Here is an 18,124-nt window from a genome sequence, read left to right on the forward strand (position 1 = left end):
GCTAATTACGTGATTATATCTAACTTCTCTTGTGAGAAAGAGGTTTGGCACCTCCTAATCAGCCTATTCGTTCCTTATTCATCTCTTATTATCTATTTCTTCTCACCTTCTTCTCATCTTCAAGATAGCGAAGCGAGGGAAAACTCTGCACATACCAGCTTGGTATCAAAGCCTGGGAATGGAGCAACGAGTGGAGAAACTCGAAGAGGACGTAAGTACACTCAATGATGGGCAGCAGCAAATCTTGACCAAACTTGATGGGCAACAACAGGTGCTCACCAAGCTCAGCGAGATGTTTGAAAGATTGATTTCACCATCAGCTCTTCAACCGGAACTGGAGGTAGGGGAGACGTCACGCATCCCAATGCCCAATCTAGGAGGAACTCGATTTTCCCTTCTCACCCCACCGGCACGTGCTACTACCTCGCAGCAGTCATTTACTCCAAGGTTAGTCAAATTGGACTTTCCGCGTTACAACGGAGAGGAAGATACGACAAGTTGGACTTGTAGAGCGGAGCAGTTTTTCAACTTCCACCAAACACCTGAGGAGGAGAGGGTGGCATTAGCTTCTTTCCACTTGGAAGGAGACGCACAGATGTGGTTCCAGGTATTTAAGCAAGATCAAAGAATGCTGGATTGGCGCACCTTTTGTGATGGATTGCATTCTAGATTCGGACCGACCCCCTTTCAAGATTTCTTTGGGGAGCTCGCTAAGCTGCAGCAACTTGGTACTGTACTAGACTATCAATCTCAGTTTGAAAAACTCCTCTCCAAGGTGGGGCATCTTCCACCACACCGGCAAGTGAGTTTTTTTGTAAGTGGACTAAACAACCAAGTCAAGGTTGACGTCCTTGCTAGCCGCCCCACAACCTTATCTGCAGCTATTGGATTGGCTCGATTGTATGAGGCCCGTGACCAATCACTTGAGAGAAAAAGCATTCCCCCTGACATTGAACCTCTTCCCGTTCGTCGAATCTCACCAACAGAGATGCAAGAAAGGCGGGCTAAGGGACTTTGTTACAACTGTAATGAACGGTTCGTGCCAGGACATCGATGCAAAAAATTGTTCTTGCTCGAAGGTTGTTATGAGGAAGAGGACGCCACGTGGGAAGAAACCGATGCAAGGCAACACCAACTTTCAGAACTTGGTCTTGAGGACAAGACCAGAAATTAAGAGGGAGGGAGTTGTTACGTGCTTAGGTGGGTGCTTAGGTGGCATGTGGGATAATTTATTTATTATTATATTTTATTTGTTTAGTAGTAGTAGAGGTGGGTTGAGTCGTGGAGTGATGGAGTGGTGGTAGAAGTTATGAGATGAGTTTAGAAGTTATAAGTGTATGTATGTGAGGGTAGGATAACTACTTGAGATTAGGATAGTGGGATTAGGATAACTACTTGGTTGTAACGGTTGCTATGCAACATATTTAATCTCCTTTTTGAATATTAAAAGGCAGCTAATTACGTGATTATATCTAACTTCTCTTGTGAGAAAGAGGTTTGGCACCTCCTAATCAGCCTATTCGTTCCTTATTCATCTCTTATTATCTATTTCTTCTCACCTTCTTCTCATCTTCAAGATAGCGAAGCGAGGGAAAACTCTGCACATACCATTATCATTAGTGGAAGACGTTCCTTTTTAAAATTCTTTTGATTGTGCGTAAATTAATCAAAGTAAAACAATGAACAAAATAAATGTAAAATGTGCACAAAATAGAGATAGACACAAGATTTTATAATGGTTCGACTCTAAGAGTCTACATCCACTCCTCTCAACTTTGAGAGAATTTCACTAATTTTTCCTTTCAATACAATAGGTGGAGAAAAACACATTTACAATTTTTTTTACCTGGACAAGAGGATCCTAAATCTTTTGAGGATAGATGAATCCTTTGCAGCGCCTAAGTATGGTCTAGACTAATGCAAAAAATACCTTGCTCATCTAGAGTTCGGCCAACTCAAGAGCAATAATGAAAACAATTACAGTGAAAAGATAAGAATTACCTAGACAAGGAATGTGACAGGTACTCCTTACAAGTGAAGAATGATATGTAAATGAGTATAACATGGTTGACCTTCTTTAGAGTTTCTTTGTAGGATATAGGCTTCAATAACTGAAGGCCTTAAACATTTAAGTCAACCCTAATGATCTTGAAAGTGATTTCTTGACTTCAACAATGAGGGAGACTTTGAATATGACTTTTTCACTTCTCAATAAAACTATTTTTTGGACTGTAGTGGATAGTGAAAAGGTCTGACATCGTCACTATTTATAGAGTTTAGTTAATATTCTACAAGACATCTGCTTTTTAGCTCTAACGTCTATATTTTTGTCCTACAGGTCGACCTAAAGATCTCCTGATTGACCAGAGAATATGACCATTGGGGGAAAACTAGCTGTTATGGCCTTCATAGGACCTACCGATCGTTGTTCGATAGATCGGGAGATCGACCAACATGATCCGGTCGACCAAGCAAGTCTGTTGGTTCAAATCGACAAGTTTCTGCCTCCTCCGATTAAAAATGTCTGTTGTACTGGTCGATCGACCGACTCCTTTGACCTATTTTGACTGTTTGACATTTGGGACTTTGTTCTGAGGTCTTTCTAACCTATACTAAGGTCAAGTGAGGGATCATGACAACCTCCTAAGGTGTCTAGAAGAGGTATATGTCTTTATAATATGCAAATCCAAGTACAACATGAATTATGTGTTCCTAAGTGCACACGAACATCTTCAAGAGTTCTTTGCTTTGAGAATGTTGATACTGAGTTCTTCAAAAGGTATTCTTCAACACTCAATCCTTCAAGTCCTTCAATTGTCCTTCTATGAGAATGATCGTTCGAGTTCCTTGCATGGTACTTCTATTTCTTCATGTCTTTCCTTGAGCTCTTCTTGCTTTAGAGTCTTGGCAATTCTGCCTGTTTTAGATACTTAGGCAAGACAATAGTATTCTTCATGTGTTTGTTATCATCAAACATCTATAAAAGAGGGAGAAGAGGAGTGTTTTCCAAAAATTATGACTACAAAAATTAGGAATTCATATATGGAAACCCTCATATTATGAAATAACACACTAAAAAACTTGGCAAGCAAATCCAGACCATAAGAAACATGAGATATGTTATCCCTATGACATAAGGTAGCTACCAAGTATTTACCAAAAAAAAGAAGGTAGCTAACAAATTAGCTACCCATATAATATGCGAAAAGATAATAAAAGGATCATTAACATCTAAGTGATGAGGTTAAAGTAGAGGCATGACCAGTCTATATAACTGTTTTCCATCATACAAAATTGGTCATTGTCTCTTTTGTATCAGACTATCCAGCTGTTAATCAAAATTCATGCTTTTGGCTTGTTGCAATCCTTATTGAAAAGCCCTAATTTTCATTCTTACAACTGATTTTGAACCTGCACATTAAAATCCACTTATTACCCAATCACAAAGAAACTCCAGTGAATTCTTGTGATCTAGCTTATGATTACTTAGATTGTGTTTGGTACGCATTCTCGGAATAGATTCTGGGTATAAAACACATTCTAAAGTGAGAAAAATGCTCAGTCTTAGTTTGTCAAAACACTTCCAAAGTCCCATCAAAGTTTGGCTTAAATCAGCCTGTTTTGAGGCTTCCAAGGGCTAATAATATCAGGCATGTTGCTTATAATTCTCTTAGGATGAAAATCTGTTTTTATAGGAACAAACACTATTCCTAACCCTTCATATTAAATAACATCTAATTGTAGCATAACTAAGCATGTTTCAAATTACAGGTTTTTAAAATCTAGAGAGTTGATGATGTATGAGTAAAAAGGAATAATTTTGAAATTAAAGAAAGAGTAAGAGCGCAAATTGTTTTTTTTTTGGTATATTCAATCAACATGCTATGGGAATTTCTTGCAAGAGTTGCAGATGCCAAGTCCATAGTTAGCCATTATCATCAAATGCTTGAAAGACTACTACAATACATGATAACAACATTTTTAACAAATTCCTATCAAAATATCTTAATCTTAGGGGGAATATGAAATTCCAAATAAGAGATGACCTCACTTTCACTTGAAGTAGATCCTTTATAGTGTCCAAGAGACATTATATGGGAATCTAGCCTTAGAAGAATGACATTGGAAATTGTTTTTCTTTTAGATCCTTTGAATCCAGAGAGAGTGCCATTTTGTGGAGGAGTCTCCGACCTAATTTCAGGGTCATGCCTCTATTTTGAATTTTTCCTTCATAACCCCATAAAAAAGTTTGGAATATAGAGTTACTTGTCCAACAGTGACAACCTTGATGCAGATTGGGCTCCAATAAGGTTGAAATTGAGTCTTAAATTCTCCCGATTACCAAATTAATTACTATCATATGTGAATCATGGTTTTAAAATGATATCAAATCAGACCTATCGGCTGATCCATATCGGTATTGGTTGTGACCTGCCCGATCCTGATCGGTATCCATAATGCTATCAATACTATTTTTTAAAACCTTGGTATGATTAACCCTAGATCAGCCTACTTCCGCTGCATGATCTAAAATTTTTTGTTAATTTCCTCAATTTTTCATGAGCATTAAGCAGCCAAGACAATACAATAAATATAAAGATAATAAATTCAGAATTACCTTCTAATCAAGCATAGTTGCTCTGTATTGATTGATTCTTGCTTCAAGAAAATTTCCCTTTGATTAAATGTAGTCCTCTCACAACATCATTCATGTTCATACGTTCTCTTGGCGATTCCATTGAGCACTGGACTGCAATTTCAACTATTGACATTATGCAATCTTGCAATTGATCTGTCCTATGACTAGGACTTTCAATCCTATTGATTGCAATATCTTCAATTTGTTCACGTTCTTCTTCCTTGGGTAAGAGTGATGGATCTAAAATTTGCATCACGTGTACAGGTAAAGCTGCCATTGCAAAGTTATGGAGATTTAAGTCATCAGTAAACATTTGATCTGTTGGCCTTTTTCCTGTAAACATCTCCAATAAAAGGATCTCATAGCTAAACACGTCCCCTTAGGTAGTTGCCCTTGCACCCATTCCATATTCTGAAATTTAGAAACCTCATGTTGTTAGTATTACAATAAGAGATTTGCATATTTTTTGTTTCATACAATAGCAATTACGGTATGACACATGGAAATTTTACAATATTCAAAAGTAGCGAGTTACATGGTCATATTTTCAATTTGGGAACCATGATCCTTCGATAATGTTAAAAAGAATCCAATCCAAATTCGGTCAACGTAGATACCAGGGTCCAATGTGTTCGCAGTATAGTGAATTCATAATTGAAATGAATATGGATAAAGCCATGATCCACCCTAGCTAATTAAGATATAAAAGTGTGTTGATATACTCAATTAACTATTAAGAACAAGATTTGAATATCCAATAATAGTTGGATTGTAGTATTAACCTAATAAACATGATTTTAAATCTAGACCCTTTTTCAAAATCATTATTTCAGTCATGTATAATAGCCTACAAAAAGATTTTGATTAGAATAGACAGAAACAATGTAATAAAAATTTAATGTATTGATTGATAACTCAAAATAAAATTGTATAGTTTATTTGTTACCTGAAGCAGCATAACCAATAGATCCTTTAATCCCAATGGTACTAGTTTGAGTCTGGGATGATTTGTCATTGGGTTCTAAAAGTAGCCTCGCCAAACCAAAATCACTGACATGTGCAGTCATATCTCTGTTAAGTAGAACATTGCTTGGCTTCAAGTCACAATGAACAATTGGCGCATAACAGTTATGATGAAGGTAATCCAAAGCAGAAGCCACATCAATTGCGATGTTTAATCTTTGAAGAATGGTTAAACTTCTTGAATGATTATTTGCCTCCACTGGCAGATGCATCCAATCGTCTAGACTCCCATTGGGCATAAACTCATAAACAAAGGCTTTGAAATCTTTGCCTTTTGAATCAATACTTGAACATGAAGTTAAAATCTTGACAAGATTTCGATGCCGAATGTTTCTTAATGCTTTGCATTCAGCCGTAAAGCTCTTGTAGAGTCTTGAATTTTGAAGGTTGAGTACCTTGACTGCAACAATGGTTTCATCTTGGTTGATAATCCCTTTGTATACAGAGCCAAAACTACCAGAACCTATGAAATTAGCTGAAGAAAATCCTCCAGTAGTTTGGAAGAGATCTTTGTAAGAAAGATTCAAGGACCGTTCACCGATTAATGGTGTAGATGGAGGTTTACTGTTTGATCTTCTTATCCAATAGAGAGTAAGAAAGGAAGACATCAAAAGAAAACCAAAAGCCACACCGATTATCATCAAAACTATTTTAAGAGCATTGGACTTTTCTCGTTTCGTAGATCCATGGTTTGTACATGCAGGGAGATGCAACTCTGCAATTCCACCACAAAGCTTATCATTTCCATTCATGAAAATTGCACTTGCATTTCCAAAGATTCCTTTTGTTGGTACCTCTCCTTTAAGATTATTGAAGGATAAATTCAAACTCTGCAATGCTTAAAGTTTTTCTAGATCTTTCGGGATTTGCCCTAATAAGTTTTTGTGTGAGAGATCTAAATCTTGAAGCCCCTTCAAAAGAGTTACAGGTTGGGGAATGGTTCCTTCGAAGAAATTACTCCCCATATAAAGGCTTTCTAAACCATTACAATCACCAATGGAGTAGGGGATTTCTCCAGACAATCTGTTTTTGGAGATATCTATTCCAGAAAGACTCTTCAAGTTACCGATTTCAATTGGTAGGGAACCGACCAGAGAATTAGAAGATAAGTTGAGAAATATTGATAAGGAGGAAATAAGGAAGAGTTGTTTAGGTATTGGGCCTTGGAGGCTATTATTAAAAAGGGAAAGGTACTGTAACTGTTGGCAATTTCCAATGCTGGAAGGAATGCTTCCATTCAAGCTGTTTTTCTGTAAATTGAGTTTATACAAAAGAGTGAGATTGCCTATGGAGGAAGGTATCTGTCCTGAAAGTCTATTTTCATTTAAGAGTAATATTTGAAGCTTCTGAAGCTTTCCTACAACAGACGGGATATTACCTTCGAGAAAGTTCCCCTCCAAGCCCAATGCGGCCAAGTTGAAGAGATTCCCAATCCTAGTAGGAATGGTTCCAGATATTTGATTCCTTCCCAAAATAAGTTGTGAGAGTCGTGTTGAGAGATTGGCTTTAAAGTTGGGAAGGGGACCCTTAAAACCATTTTCTGCTATTCCCAAAATCTCTAGATTTGTACAATTGACTAAAGAATTTACAAAACCTAAATCATCAGCTTCCCCTATTCCACATTGATTTCCATCAATACTAAACTTTTGAAGGTTTTGAAGATTTTCTAAGTTGTTAGGGACGGGTCCAACAAAACTGTTTTCTGTGAGATCAATTAGTTTGATTGTTGAAATATTGGAGATGAAATTTGGAATTCTCCCTGAGAAAAGGTTCCTTGCAATTGCTAGAAATTTGAGATTTGGAAGGGTGAGGCCTATGTCTCGTGGAAGGCTCCCATGCAGGTGGTTGATTGCAAGGGAAATCGTTTCAAGAGATGAGAGATTGTGTAGTGAGAGAGGGAACTTACCAGAGAGGTTGTTTAGATGAAGTGATAGAAAGAATAAGTTTGTTAGTTGACCAAAGGATTCTGGGATGCTACCCTGCAGTTCATTCTCACCCAAAGAGATAACTCGAACGGAGGAAATGTTCCCAAAAGAAGCTGGTATTTCTCCTGTTAAACCATTGCTAAAAATATAAATTTCCTCCAGCTTTGAAAGAGACGTAAATAGTTCAATTGGAATCTTCCCGACGAGATTGTTATAGGAGAAGTAAATTCTTCTTAGACCAGTGCAGTTGGCCAAGCTGGTAGGAATTTCTCCTTGGAGAGTGTTGTTTCGAAGAGTGATGTATTGTAATCGAATTAGATTACTGATCTCTTGGGGGATTTTGCCATGGAAGGTATTGTTTCCAATGTCAAGGGAATGAAGAAAAGTGAGATTCCCTATGGAAGGAGATATGTTACCTCCCAAGCCCTTCCCTTGTAAATCCAAGCTGATAACCCGTTGTCGATGACGATGACTACATGTGATCCCAACCCAGTTGCAGAAATGGATGGAATCGTTCCAAGAACTTAGAGCTCCATACGGGTCATCATATTTTTGTTTCTTGAATTCCAGCAAAGCAAGTCGATCTGTCTCATTCCCTACGATCATCCTTCTACTGGGTGTGACTGATTCTACTAGCCTCATCAATAAGCTCCCAAAGAGGAGAATGAAAACTACAAGAAGCTGAAGAAATGCCATCAGAATCAAATTTTGGGAAGCAAATGCAGAAACCATACATGCAATTTTGAAGTGCAGTAAGTCAGATAGCTACTTACTTTTATGTTGTTGTTATTGTCTTTGAGAGAAGTTTATCATATATTTATAGGATATATTCTGCGTAAGAAACAACGGTAGAATTTGGGATAGAAGGTTTGATGTGGTGAATTAGGAATCGATTGCTCTCTTGACTCTTTAATTCACACAACACAAGTGCCTTCTCCACCTCAGTCTATGTCCAATCGTGGTTTAACTGTTTGGGCCTTTTCTATTTTCAAGAGTTCAATAATTTCAAACTGTTAATAGGAACCGGGTCTTGGACCCGGTTTGTGGTGCCCACCCGGGGCTGCCGCCCCCTACCCGAGAGAGAGAGAGAGAGGGCCAGTCACTTTAAGTGACCGACTACTCCTTACCTTCCTACTTCGACTATAATTCTAGAGGGGGGGGGGTCTTGGGTGTAGTTATATAAACCGTCCTAAAACCCTTAGGCCACACACAAGTTGAGTCTAATTCTCTCCTCTCAGTTTTGCTCTCCAAGTCTTTATGTTCTTTATGAGATTTCATCTTTTTCCAAGGATTTACGGTGTGAAGTTCTCTATGGAGAAGCTTTGCGAAGATTGTTTGTGTCAGTGGTGCTAGTAATCAAAACTTAGTTCTTAATCTCTTCCACTGCCTTCCCGGCCATATCCATTAAGGTAAGATCCGAACTGTATTCATGGGATTATTAATGTACTTACAGAAACGAAACTATCTTTGTAATTGTATACAGGCAGTGTTGGGAACGTAAGAATAGAATTTGGGATAGAAGGTTTGATGTGGTGGATTGGGAATCAATTGGTCTCTTACTTTTTTAAGTCACACAACACAAGTAGTGCCTTCTCCACCTCAGTCATTGACCAATCAAGTTTTAATTCTTTGGGCCTTTTTCTAGTTTCAAGAGTTCCACAATTTAAAACGAGACTATCTTTGTGAGACTTACCGACAAACGACACTTTGGGTATTGGTCTCATTACCAGTTGACCACAATTTGGATCCTCTACTGCCAAGCTGCCCGGTAGGATGGTATTGTCGAGATACAGCGAGATGGTGAATGACCGCCTTACCCCTGCTCGGGCAAGGGTAAGGTGATCATTTCCCGCCTTGCTGTATCTCGACAGTACCATCCTACCGGGTAGCTCAGCAGTAGAGGATCTGAATCCAATTGACCATGGCCACACTTGCCCAAAATATAAAATTGAAAACCAGTATGATTTGGCAGGACAAGTACTTTTTATTTCAAAATGGAAATACTAACCTCTTCACAAATTTGTCATTATGAATTTTCACTGTACCATTCAACTGCCAAAAATAATTTTGATTTCCCTCCCCCTATTTAATGGGAATTGTCGTCTCTCTCAGATGTGTTTGTATTGGATCATGATTTGTAAGTTTAGGTACGGCAAAAAAAAAGGTATAGATATTTTCGACATGGTTTTAGTTACCTTCTAAACCGATACGATATCAATATGGATCGGTCATATCGGACAAGTTACCCCTTTTCTCATAAAAATGTATTTTCAAGCAAATTCATAATATGCAAGCAAATGTATTTTTCTTCCTAGAGAATGTGTTAGTGTTCAGATGGCCAGGTTGAGCAATGCCTAGAACACAATGCAACACTATTATCATGTCTTGGTCATCATTACACGTGATAAAAGTGAGTTCGGTTCCTCTGCACGTACCAACAGGTGAACATACATATGAGAGCCAATCATCTATCCTGTTTTTACCATTTACAAGGGGAAGAGGGGTTTTTATGGAAACAAAAGTAAAATGTGATTGGCTTTAAGATGCACGTTCACCTGTTGGTATGCGCAGATGATCCATTCTCGATAAAAGTACCCATCGTAAGCCAACTAGAAATTACGTTGAAGTAGTAACAATGTTATCATCCACTCCTGAAGGGTGTATGTTTACAGTTGTAAGTTGTAACCCAGAAGCCAGAAAAGAGATCACTTCAAGTAAGGCCGATTTTATTTGAATTTGACAGGGTTTGGTACTTTTCCAAATAGGCGTATAGTAAGAACTGAGGTGAGCGGTTGTTTAGATTCTTTATTGTAATTTTATCAACTGAGATTGTTAGTCTTCCACTTCAATCTCTAATTGAGGATCATTTTTCATTTGGATCCATTTGTTTCGGCGTACAATTTTACCTAAAAATTTTTCCTCAGTAAATTTTATTTTGTAAATGAAAATTTAAAAAATTTTCAATATGAATATGTAAAATTGAGAGAAGTTTATCAAGTTTTTCAATATGAATATGTAAACATTAGAACATTTTTCAACATGTAAAATTCTATTTGTTAAATTTTTTGAAGTAAAAAATTTGAGGGTTTTTTACAATTACCAATCCAAAATCTTTATTAACTATTATTAACCCCCAAAAATTTTCAAATAACTGTTACCCCCTCTGTTGCATACTAATAACAAATTGACCCCACCGTTACATTTTCATAACGGAGAGGGTTAGTCGTGACAATGTGGCGTTGTCACGAATTTTTTAAGACCAAAATACCTTTTTGGGGTTTTGGGGTGGTAATTGTAATAAATAAATAAAAAAATAAAAAAAAAAAAACAACCCATCACTGTCCCTTCTCCTCCTTCTTCTTCTTCTTCCTCCTCTGCATAAAACCAGTTTCACTGGATCAAATTCTTTCTAGAACAACCTTTACAGAAATCAAATAACAAAAATATGGAAAGAGAAATCTCTCTCCCTCTCCCTCTCGTTTAAATGATGAGATTTCGTTTAATTTCTTTTAACTCTCATGAAAAAGTAGACCTACCAACCAAATCCCATTCAGCATTGAGCATCTCTTTTCGGATCCTATCTTGTAACTACTCGTCTTCCTCACTAAGTCGGTCAAATGCCCACGAAAGGGTTCGACTCAATTGGTACTCAAGAGTTTCTTCCTCATATAAATCCTCTCGTTCCTTTGTTCCAGTTCTCCTTTCCATAAATCCTCTCTCTCTCTAATTAAAAGGGCACAAAACACATAAAAGAAGCAGCAGCAGATCACATAGAAGAGAGATAGACAGATGGGCCGTTCTCCTTGCTGTGAGAAAGCCCACACCAACAAAGGTGCATGGACCAAAGAAGAAGATCAGCGCCTCATCAACTACAACAGAGCCCATGGCGAGGGCTGCTGGAGATCTCTCCCCAGAGCCGCAGGTAACCCATTTAGGATTAACCTAACCCAAATCAGCCAAGCTAGAGAAAACCCATGTCGTTACTTCCTCTCTAACTCTCTTTCTCTCCATTTATGTGTGTGTTTCAGGTTTGCTGCGTTGTGGAAAGAGTTGCAGATTAAGATGGATAAATTACCTGAGGCCTGATCTCAAAAGAGGCAATTTTACTGAAGAAGAAGACGAGCTCATCATCAAACTCCATAGTTTACTTGGAAACAAGTAAGCCCCCTTCTCTTTCCTTCTCATCAATTCTTTTCGATTACACATTTAATTGAGAACCGGAAAGCACTTCCAGTATGAACTCATTTGGGACTTTTTTCAAATATTTAGATGGCCTCTAATTGCTGGTAGATTACCCGGAAGAACGGACACTGAAATCAAGAACTATTGGAATACCCACATCAGGGTACTTCAGACGCCACTTATAGTGGGTGAGAATTTAATTGGGTTTTTCAAATGGGCCTGAAAAAAACCTGAATTTTCTATCGGTCTAAGGTTTTTGATTTTGGTTTGATGGCAGCCAGATTTTGGGGTTGGGGTTGCAGAGGAGGAAGAGGAGGAAGAAGAAGAAGAAGAAGGAGAAGGAGGAGGAGAAGGGACGGTGATGGGTTTTTTTTATTTTTTTTATTTTTTTTACAATTACCACCCCAAAAGGGTATTTTGGTCTTAAAAAATCCGTGACAACGGCAAACTGTCACGACCAACCCTCTTCGTTACGAAAATGTAACAGTGGGGTCAATTTGTTATTAATATGCAATAGAGGGGGTAACAGTTATTTGAAAATTTTTGGGAAGATAATAGTAAATAATAAAAATTTTGGGATGGTAATTATAAAAAACCCAAATTTTTAAATAAAACTCTCCAAGTAAAATTTTACGTTGAAACCAACAGAGCCAATGAAAAAAACCATTTGTGAGAGAAGAGTTGGTTTATTCTTACTGTGGATGTACGCTCACACATGAAATAAGTGAAACAAAGAGGATGAACGGAGGATTTGCGAAAATGAAAGTAAGGGCAAAATGTCAAACAACTCACTGGAGATTCCCCAATGAAAGTAATGCCAAGGAGAGTTACGGTAGGGGAATGGTTTGGTTAACCATGGTTAGGGACTGGGTTGGGGTAAAATCACCATGGTAATACAAATTTCTCTCGGCATGAGTGGATAAAGAAGGGTGAAGAGTGTGTTAAATCTGGATTTTTCTCCTCTTAGGTTCCCTGACCGGTCAGGTTCCCGGGTTCTTCTCATAGGGTGTGCGGAAATGACAACCTCACCCCACCCGAGCAGTGTGTTCGGGTAGGGGGTGAGGTCGTCATTTTTGCCCCATATTAGAGGAACCTACGAACCTGATCAGACAGGAAACCTGAGAGGAGTACGATCCGTTAAATCTCGAGATGTGTTGTATCTAAAGGGCCCAAAAAAGAAGATGGGGGGCTGCATGTAAATATTCATAGATAAAGGTTGTATCACTTTAGAAGAATTGCAAAATGCAAATAGTTGAGGAAATAACTTTTTCTATAGTACTTCTATCCAAAATCAAAAAACAAAAAAAAAAAAAAACCCTTTTAACAGTTTGTTATTAAATATCATTAGCAAAGACTCATTTTCCTAAAGAAAAAAGCTCTCGGTCTAAACTCTAAACGTATAAAAAACAAACAGAAACATAAAAAAAAAAAATTGATACTTCTTCTAGAGGTCACATTGTTTAAATTCATTCTCACCAGTCAAATTCGGAGCTCAATTGAGTTCGACATTAGAACTGTTAGATTTAAAATATATTTTATTTTATTTTAAGTTTCAAAATTTTTTGATTGCTTTGTTATGGTGTGGGACCCATGTGATCAAAGAAGTAATTCCAAAGGTTGTAACATTCTATGGGCTACCCTAAAGTCTATTCATGATCACTATCATGAGTGGGAAGGTGGGTTAAGGATATTGAATGAGATTGATTTCTCAATTCATGGCCATAGGTGATGTCTCTCCCTTTATGGGTATTAAGGCCTTTATGGTCCTTAGTGGAGAATGACCATTTTATGGGGTTTTAAGGTCTTTATGGTCTTAGTGGAGAATGAATGTATTTTAAGGTCATTCATGACCCTTAGTGGGGAATGACCATGAATTTGGAATTAACCTCCAATTCATGTCCATATTCATGCCCATAAATCTTATTCTTCAATTTGGTCATAAGTGGATGGTTATTCTTGAGAATTCCAAGGGAATGCAAGGATTGGTCTTGGGCCTATATAAAACCAACCAATTGCTTTGTAAGAGACATTTTTGGATACATGTTCATGCCCATACTTAGCAATCACTAGGAGTATTATTCTCTCTCTCTCTCTTTTCTTCTAAGTGTGTTAGAGGGTTGCTGTGTTGAAGCTCTTGGCTTCTTCAAGGGATTAGAAGGACTGCTTTATCTTCTAGTTGGAGGTTGTTTTATCGTGGGGTAGTGGTGCAGAACACTCCTTGGCAGTAGGAGGCATCAATTACCTTAAAGGCAGCACCACAAGTGTGACTCAACCTCAAGCTTGTTCAAGTTGTTGCGGGTGTGGTTCTACATCAAATTCAAGCTTTGATCTTCTCATTTCAGCCAAAGGTCAAGCCTAGTTTCTACTGCTTAATCTATTGTATTGCAATTCGTGTTGTTTCAATTATTTGTAAGGAATTGTAATACAATTACCCAACAAGAACCACCCAATTAAATATCTCCATTCTTCGGCTGCTGACTCAACAAGTAACCGACAGTTAGTCTCACACTCTCACCCTGGGGATTTTAGATTAGGCTTCTCTAAGTTGCCTTTGTTGACCTTGGTTTATCATGGTGGGAGGAGCCATTTAGACCATCAAACCAGAATCCTTTTTGCCAAGTGGGTCCATGTCAGCCTATCTCTCACAAAATTGTTTTTTTATTTTGTTTTATTTTGGTGGCACATTTCCCACGATATCGCATCTCCATCCAAAGTTACTAGATATACATGGATTTAAACCGACATCGAATGTGTGTGTGTGTGGTGTGTGTTATGTGTATCCGTTATTCCATAGAAACCTTTATATGCTTCATTTCTTGGGGAATTTTGTCTCCCCAATTTCCTATAATAGAGAAGGTAAAAAAATAACCACTGTACCTGCTCGAGTGGAGTCTACCTCCTCGAGGAAATTGAGAAAATGGAACTAACAAGAAATGAAGCAGATAAGAATACCATTCCCCGATTGGTGTGTGGTTCGCCGTTCGTGTGATTTCACCATCCAAAAAAAAAAAAAAAAAAAATTTATTACGCTGTGTGTGTGAGTTTAGGCCCACACCGGGTGTGCGAGCAAGGTGTGTGTTGCGTATATTCATCATTCTACCCAGCTTCTGCACTTCTTCAATCGTTGGAGAAAATGGCATTAGAAGGTCAGTTTCTGCAAAACGTGGTTGTGTTAAGGCACGGCGATCGGATTGACGATGTAGATCCCTTATGGACAGTATCGGCTCCCCGGCCTTGGGATCCATACCTGACGGAAGGGGGTAGGACCCGAGCATTTTCCACCGGAAGAAAACTGAGAGAGAAGTTTGGGTTCCCTATTCACAGAGTCTTTACTTCTCCTTTCACCCGTTGCCTCCAGACTACTACTGAGGCCGTCTCTGCTCTCTGTGCTGTTCATGATGATGGTTCCCAGGTTAACGGCGATAACATAGAAATCGATCCTTCAAAACTAAAGGTTTGTTTGTTAAATTATATACTAAATGGATTTTCTGTTTCTTTCCCCTATTTTGATTGTTTTTTCAGGGTTTTACTTGTTAATTGGTTTTGGTACCTGTTGTTCTCTATTGGATCATCAATTTGATTTGAGGTTTTGATTGAGGAATACCTCCCTGTTTATTTCTGATTTTCTGAAAAGTAGTTTTTAGGACCATCTGGGTTCTTTCAAACTGTTTCTCTGTGTTAATAATTGGTAACAAATACAATTCAGATCAGGATGCAAATCTCATTTCAAGGATAGAACTTGGATTTTCCCCTTTTGGGAGTTTATATTCACAACATAGGCTTGGGTTTCATATTTAGCTTGAGGAACTGGACTGGAGTCTTGATATAAGGTGACTTAATATTGCAAATCTCGATTTCTACTGACCCTAAAGAGAATTGCAGAAAAGCGGAAGTAAATATTACCTAGATGTCGAGATTTATAAGTACTTGGACACTCTCTCCTTAATGGCTAGCTAAGGTTGTGGAAGGACCAAGATTGTGGTGGAGCCAGGGTTACCTGGTGTGCAAGTCGGAGACAATCTCGGTCCCCTGTGTGGAAGAAATAATAATCTCACATCCCTGATGTGGAGACTTATAGGTACTTGGGCATCCTCTCCTAAACACTTAGCTTTTAAGGATGAAGTCTACACAAGTCCCAAACGCTAAGATTAGAAATAAACTAGTTGATCAAAGATCAATGCGAAACTATGTAGTTAGTAATATAATGATACAATGAGAAGAGTCTCAAATGTAAGGCATCCAAGGAGGGAAGCAACATGCAGGAGATGGAATCCGGGAAAGTTCAATGTGCTGAAGATTTCGAGTCTTTTACACTTTCAGGAAAGAGTTGGTCATTATTTTGCCTCTGCAGCAATCCTTGTTGAATTGATTTAAGTAAAATGATATTTTCAAACTAACAACAATTCATTTCTTGCATTTTGCATCACCTGTTTTGCTTAACTTGCATAGATTATGGTGCCAAAACTGATCATTGACTGTGCTTTGTTATTTGGATGGACCTTTCAACTTCATTTCAGGTCTCTATTGAGTATGGATTGTGTGAGCTCCTAAGTTCTGAAGTCATCAAAACTGAATTTCTACCAAAAGATGGCAACTTTGTTTATGAAATGTCAAAGCTTGAAGAGATGTTACCAGCTGGGACAGTGGATAGCTCTGTTGAACCTGTTTACAAAGAGGTACATGCTTGAATCTTCCTTGATTGTGATATTCTTATTGAGGTAATAATCCCACATCGGTTGTGGATGTTCAGACTATCAAGTATAAGAGCCACAAGAGGCCACCCCACTTTGAACCAATCGGTTTTAAGATGGAAGCTTAATATGCTATCAGAGCGGGTATGTTGGGCCTCGATGGCCCCTGCTCCACCCACAAAGACAGAGCCCAAGAAGGCCTGCATGTAAGGGGGAGTATTAAGGTAATAATCCCACATCAAATGTGGATGGTCAGACTATCAAGTATAAGAGCCAGTTGTGTTTTTTGTATCTATTTATGTCTTACTAACATAGCAGTTATCCATGAGGAATTGCAGTTTCCAAAGTGGGGGGAGTCGAGAATGGATGCTAGGGACCGATATAAACGGGTTATTAAGGCCCTTGCAGATAAATATCCTCATGAGAACTTGTTGCTTATCACACATGGTATGCCTTGTCCTCTTGGTGACCATTGATTCTTAGTTTTCATTTCAATTTTGCCACAAAAAATCACAGAGTATTGAGCAATTCAAATGAATATTATCCCTCTAATTAGATGCTGGGGTTGTGATTATCTTGAGCTTTTCATGTGTGTATGCAGCTGACGCACTTGTCGGTTCTATCACTGCATTACTTGAGGGTGTAACCATATCTGGAGGAGATTATTGTGCATATATGCATTTCAGAAGACTAGCCTCCATCAGTGATTGCGAGACATTAAGTGCCAAAGAGTTTGAATTAATCGCCGATTTCGGCATTCGTTACAGTATTGTGGGTACCTCTTAGCAAGTTAATGCAGGCTTCCCTCTGCCATTGCCTGATTCTTTTCTTACAAGTTAAAGAACCAGTGTTCAATGGGAGATTTGTGTTCCTCAAAATAATCACTCATTTTTTTTTCAGAAAGAATTTGTGAAATTTATTTTGCTTTCTGTTCTTACTACTTATTTTTGGTAGAATTTCTGTTCTTACTACTGAAATAGAAAAAAAATGAGTTGGTGCAATGAACTCATTCTATACTTGTACTTGCTGCTCTTCTGTTCTGTGGAATTGCAGCCCCTAGAGAATAGACTATGAGAAGGTAATGAACTCAATGACTATTTCTTTATGTAGGAGATAAATCAGAGAGGTAATGCATCTTGAATGTATACGTCTAAGGTTGATTGGAAGACAAGAAGCTATGCATAAATTGTAACATTTCAGTTTTATCTTGATCTAATGGTTGGTGCTGTCTCTCTTTGATTCTCTTGTTAGATCGTGTTCGAGCAATCGAGCTCTGTGTTTCTTAGTTTCTCACCCCTCACTCTCTCAGTTTCTTACGCAGTCACGCCTCAAGCCCACGGTGACGGTCTTGACGTCGATGGAACTCTCACCTTCCACTCTCTCACTCTCTGCGTGAAACCTGTTGTTGAATTCAGCGTTTCAAGAAATTGGGAATCAGATTGATGAATCTGCCAATTTGGATTGGAATCAGCCATGACTGATCTTGATTCCAGCCGATTTGATACATCCGATTAAATAAACAAACAACAATTCAGCCTTGTCCCAATTATATAGGATCAGTTATATGGATTCTTGCCCTCTAATTAGCTCTATTAAAGATCATATTTGATATAAGGCCTAAGCTATGGATATCTTTCCTCGCTACTTTTCCTAGGTTTATTTTA

The 18,124-nt window shown here is 38.2% G+C and overlaps 4 protein-coding genes across 4 annotated transcripts; 3 read left to right on the top strand and 1 right to left on the bottom strand.

The window, feature by feature from the left end:
* Nucleotides 1–178: 178 nt before the first annotated feature.
* LOC122645127 lies at nucleotides 179–1,174 on the top strand. The gene has a single exon (XM_043838469.1). The coding sequence runs from the start codon at nucleotides 179–181 to the stop codon at nucleotides 1,172–1,174; it is 996 nt and encodes a 331-aa protein (XP_043694404.1).
* Nucleotides 961–17,403, top strand: LOC122644584. The gene is made up of 6 exons (XM_043837962.1): nucleotides 961–964; nucleotides 5,349–5,351; nucleotides 14,874–15,223; nucleotides 16,287–16,445; nucleotides 16,799–16,907; nucleotides 17,062–17,403. Exons 3-6 carry the CDS (start codon nucleotides 14,903–14,905, stop codon nucleotides 17,244–17,246), a joined length of 774 nt encoding a protein of 257 aa, XP_043693897.1. The 5' UTR covers nucleotides 961–964; nucleotides 5,349–5,351; nucleotides 14,874–14,902; the 3' UTR covers nucleotides 17,247–17,403.
* On the bottom strand, nucleotides 5,473–8,319 carry LOC122645128 (probable LRR receptor-like serine/threonine-protein kinase At3g47570). Its single transcript, XM_043838470.1, has 3 exons — nucleotides 6,621–8,319; nucleotides 5,586–6,461; nucleotides 5,473–5,486 (listed from the first exon to the last, which is right to left on the bottom strand). The coding sequence occupies exons 1-3, from the start codon at nucleotides 8,317–8,319 to the stop codon at nucleotides 5,473–5,475; spliced, it is 2,589 nt and encodes an 862-aa protein (XP_043694405.1).
* LOC122644585 (myb-related protein 330-like) lies at nucleotides 11,377–11,761 on the top strand. Its single transcript, XM_043837963.1, has 2 exons — nucleotides 11,377–11,509; nucleotides 11,616–11,761. The coding sequence occupies exons 1-2, from the start codon at nucleotides 11,377–11,379 to the stop codon at nucleotides 11,747–11,749; spliced, it is 267 nt and encodes an 88-aa protein (XP_043693898.1). The 3' UTR covers nucleotides 11,750–11,761.
* Nucleotides 17,404–18,124: the final 721 nt, after the last annotated feature.

Source organism: Telopea speciosissima, chromosome 11 (genome assembly GCF_018873765.1).
Source record: "Telopea speciosissima isolate NSW1024214 ecotype Mountain lineage chromosome 11, Tspe_v1, whole genome shotgun sequence".
Taxonomy (NCBI): domain Eukaryota; kingdom Viridiplantae; phylum Streptophyta; class Magnoliopsida; order Proteales; family Proteaceae; genus Telopea; species Telopea speciosissima.

Coding starts and splice junctions, on each gene's coding strand:
- LOC122645127 (XM_043838469.1), top strand. CDS start 179: ATGGAGCAACGAGTGGAGAAACTCGAAGAGGACGTAAGTACACTCAAT.
- LOC122644585 (XM_043837963.1), top strand. CDS start 11,377: ATGGGCCGTTCTCCTTGCTGTGAGAAAGCCCACACCAACAAAGGTGCA. Junction 11,510..11,615: donor ATCTCTCCCCAGAGCCGCAG/GTAACCCATTTA, acceptor TGTGTGTTTCAG/GTTTGCTGCGTTGTGGAAAG.
- LOC122644584 (XM_043837962.1), top strand. CDS start 14,903: ATGGCATTAGAAGGTCAGTTTCTGCAAAACGTGGTTGTGTTAAGGCAC. Junction 15,224..16,286: donor TCGATCCTTCAAAACTAAAG/GTTTGTTTGTTA, acceptor ACTTCATTTCAG/GTCTCTATTGAGTATGGATT. Junction 16,446..16,798: donor TTGAACCTGTTTACAAAGAG/GTACATGCTTGA, acceptor GAGGAATTGCAG/TTTCCAAAGTGGGGGGAGTC.
- LOC122645128 (XM_043838470.1), bottom strand. CDS start 8,319: ATGGTTTCTGCATTTGCTTCCCAAAATTTGATTCTGATGGCATTTCTT. Junction 6,462..6,620: donor AGAAAGCCTTTATATGGGGA/GTAATTTCTTCG, acceptor ATAATCTTAAAG/GAGAGGTACCAACAAAAGGA.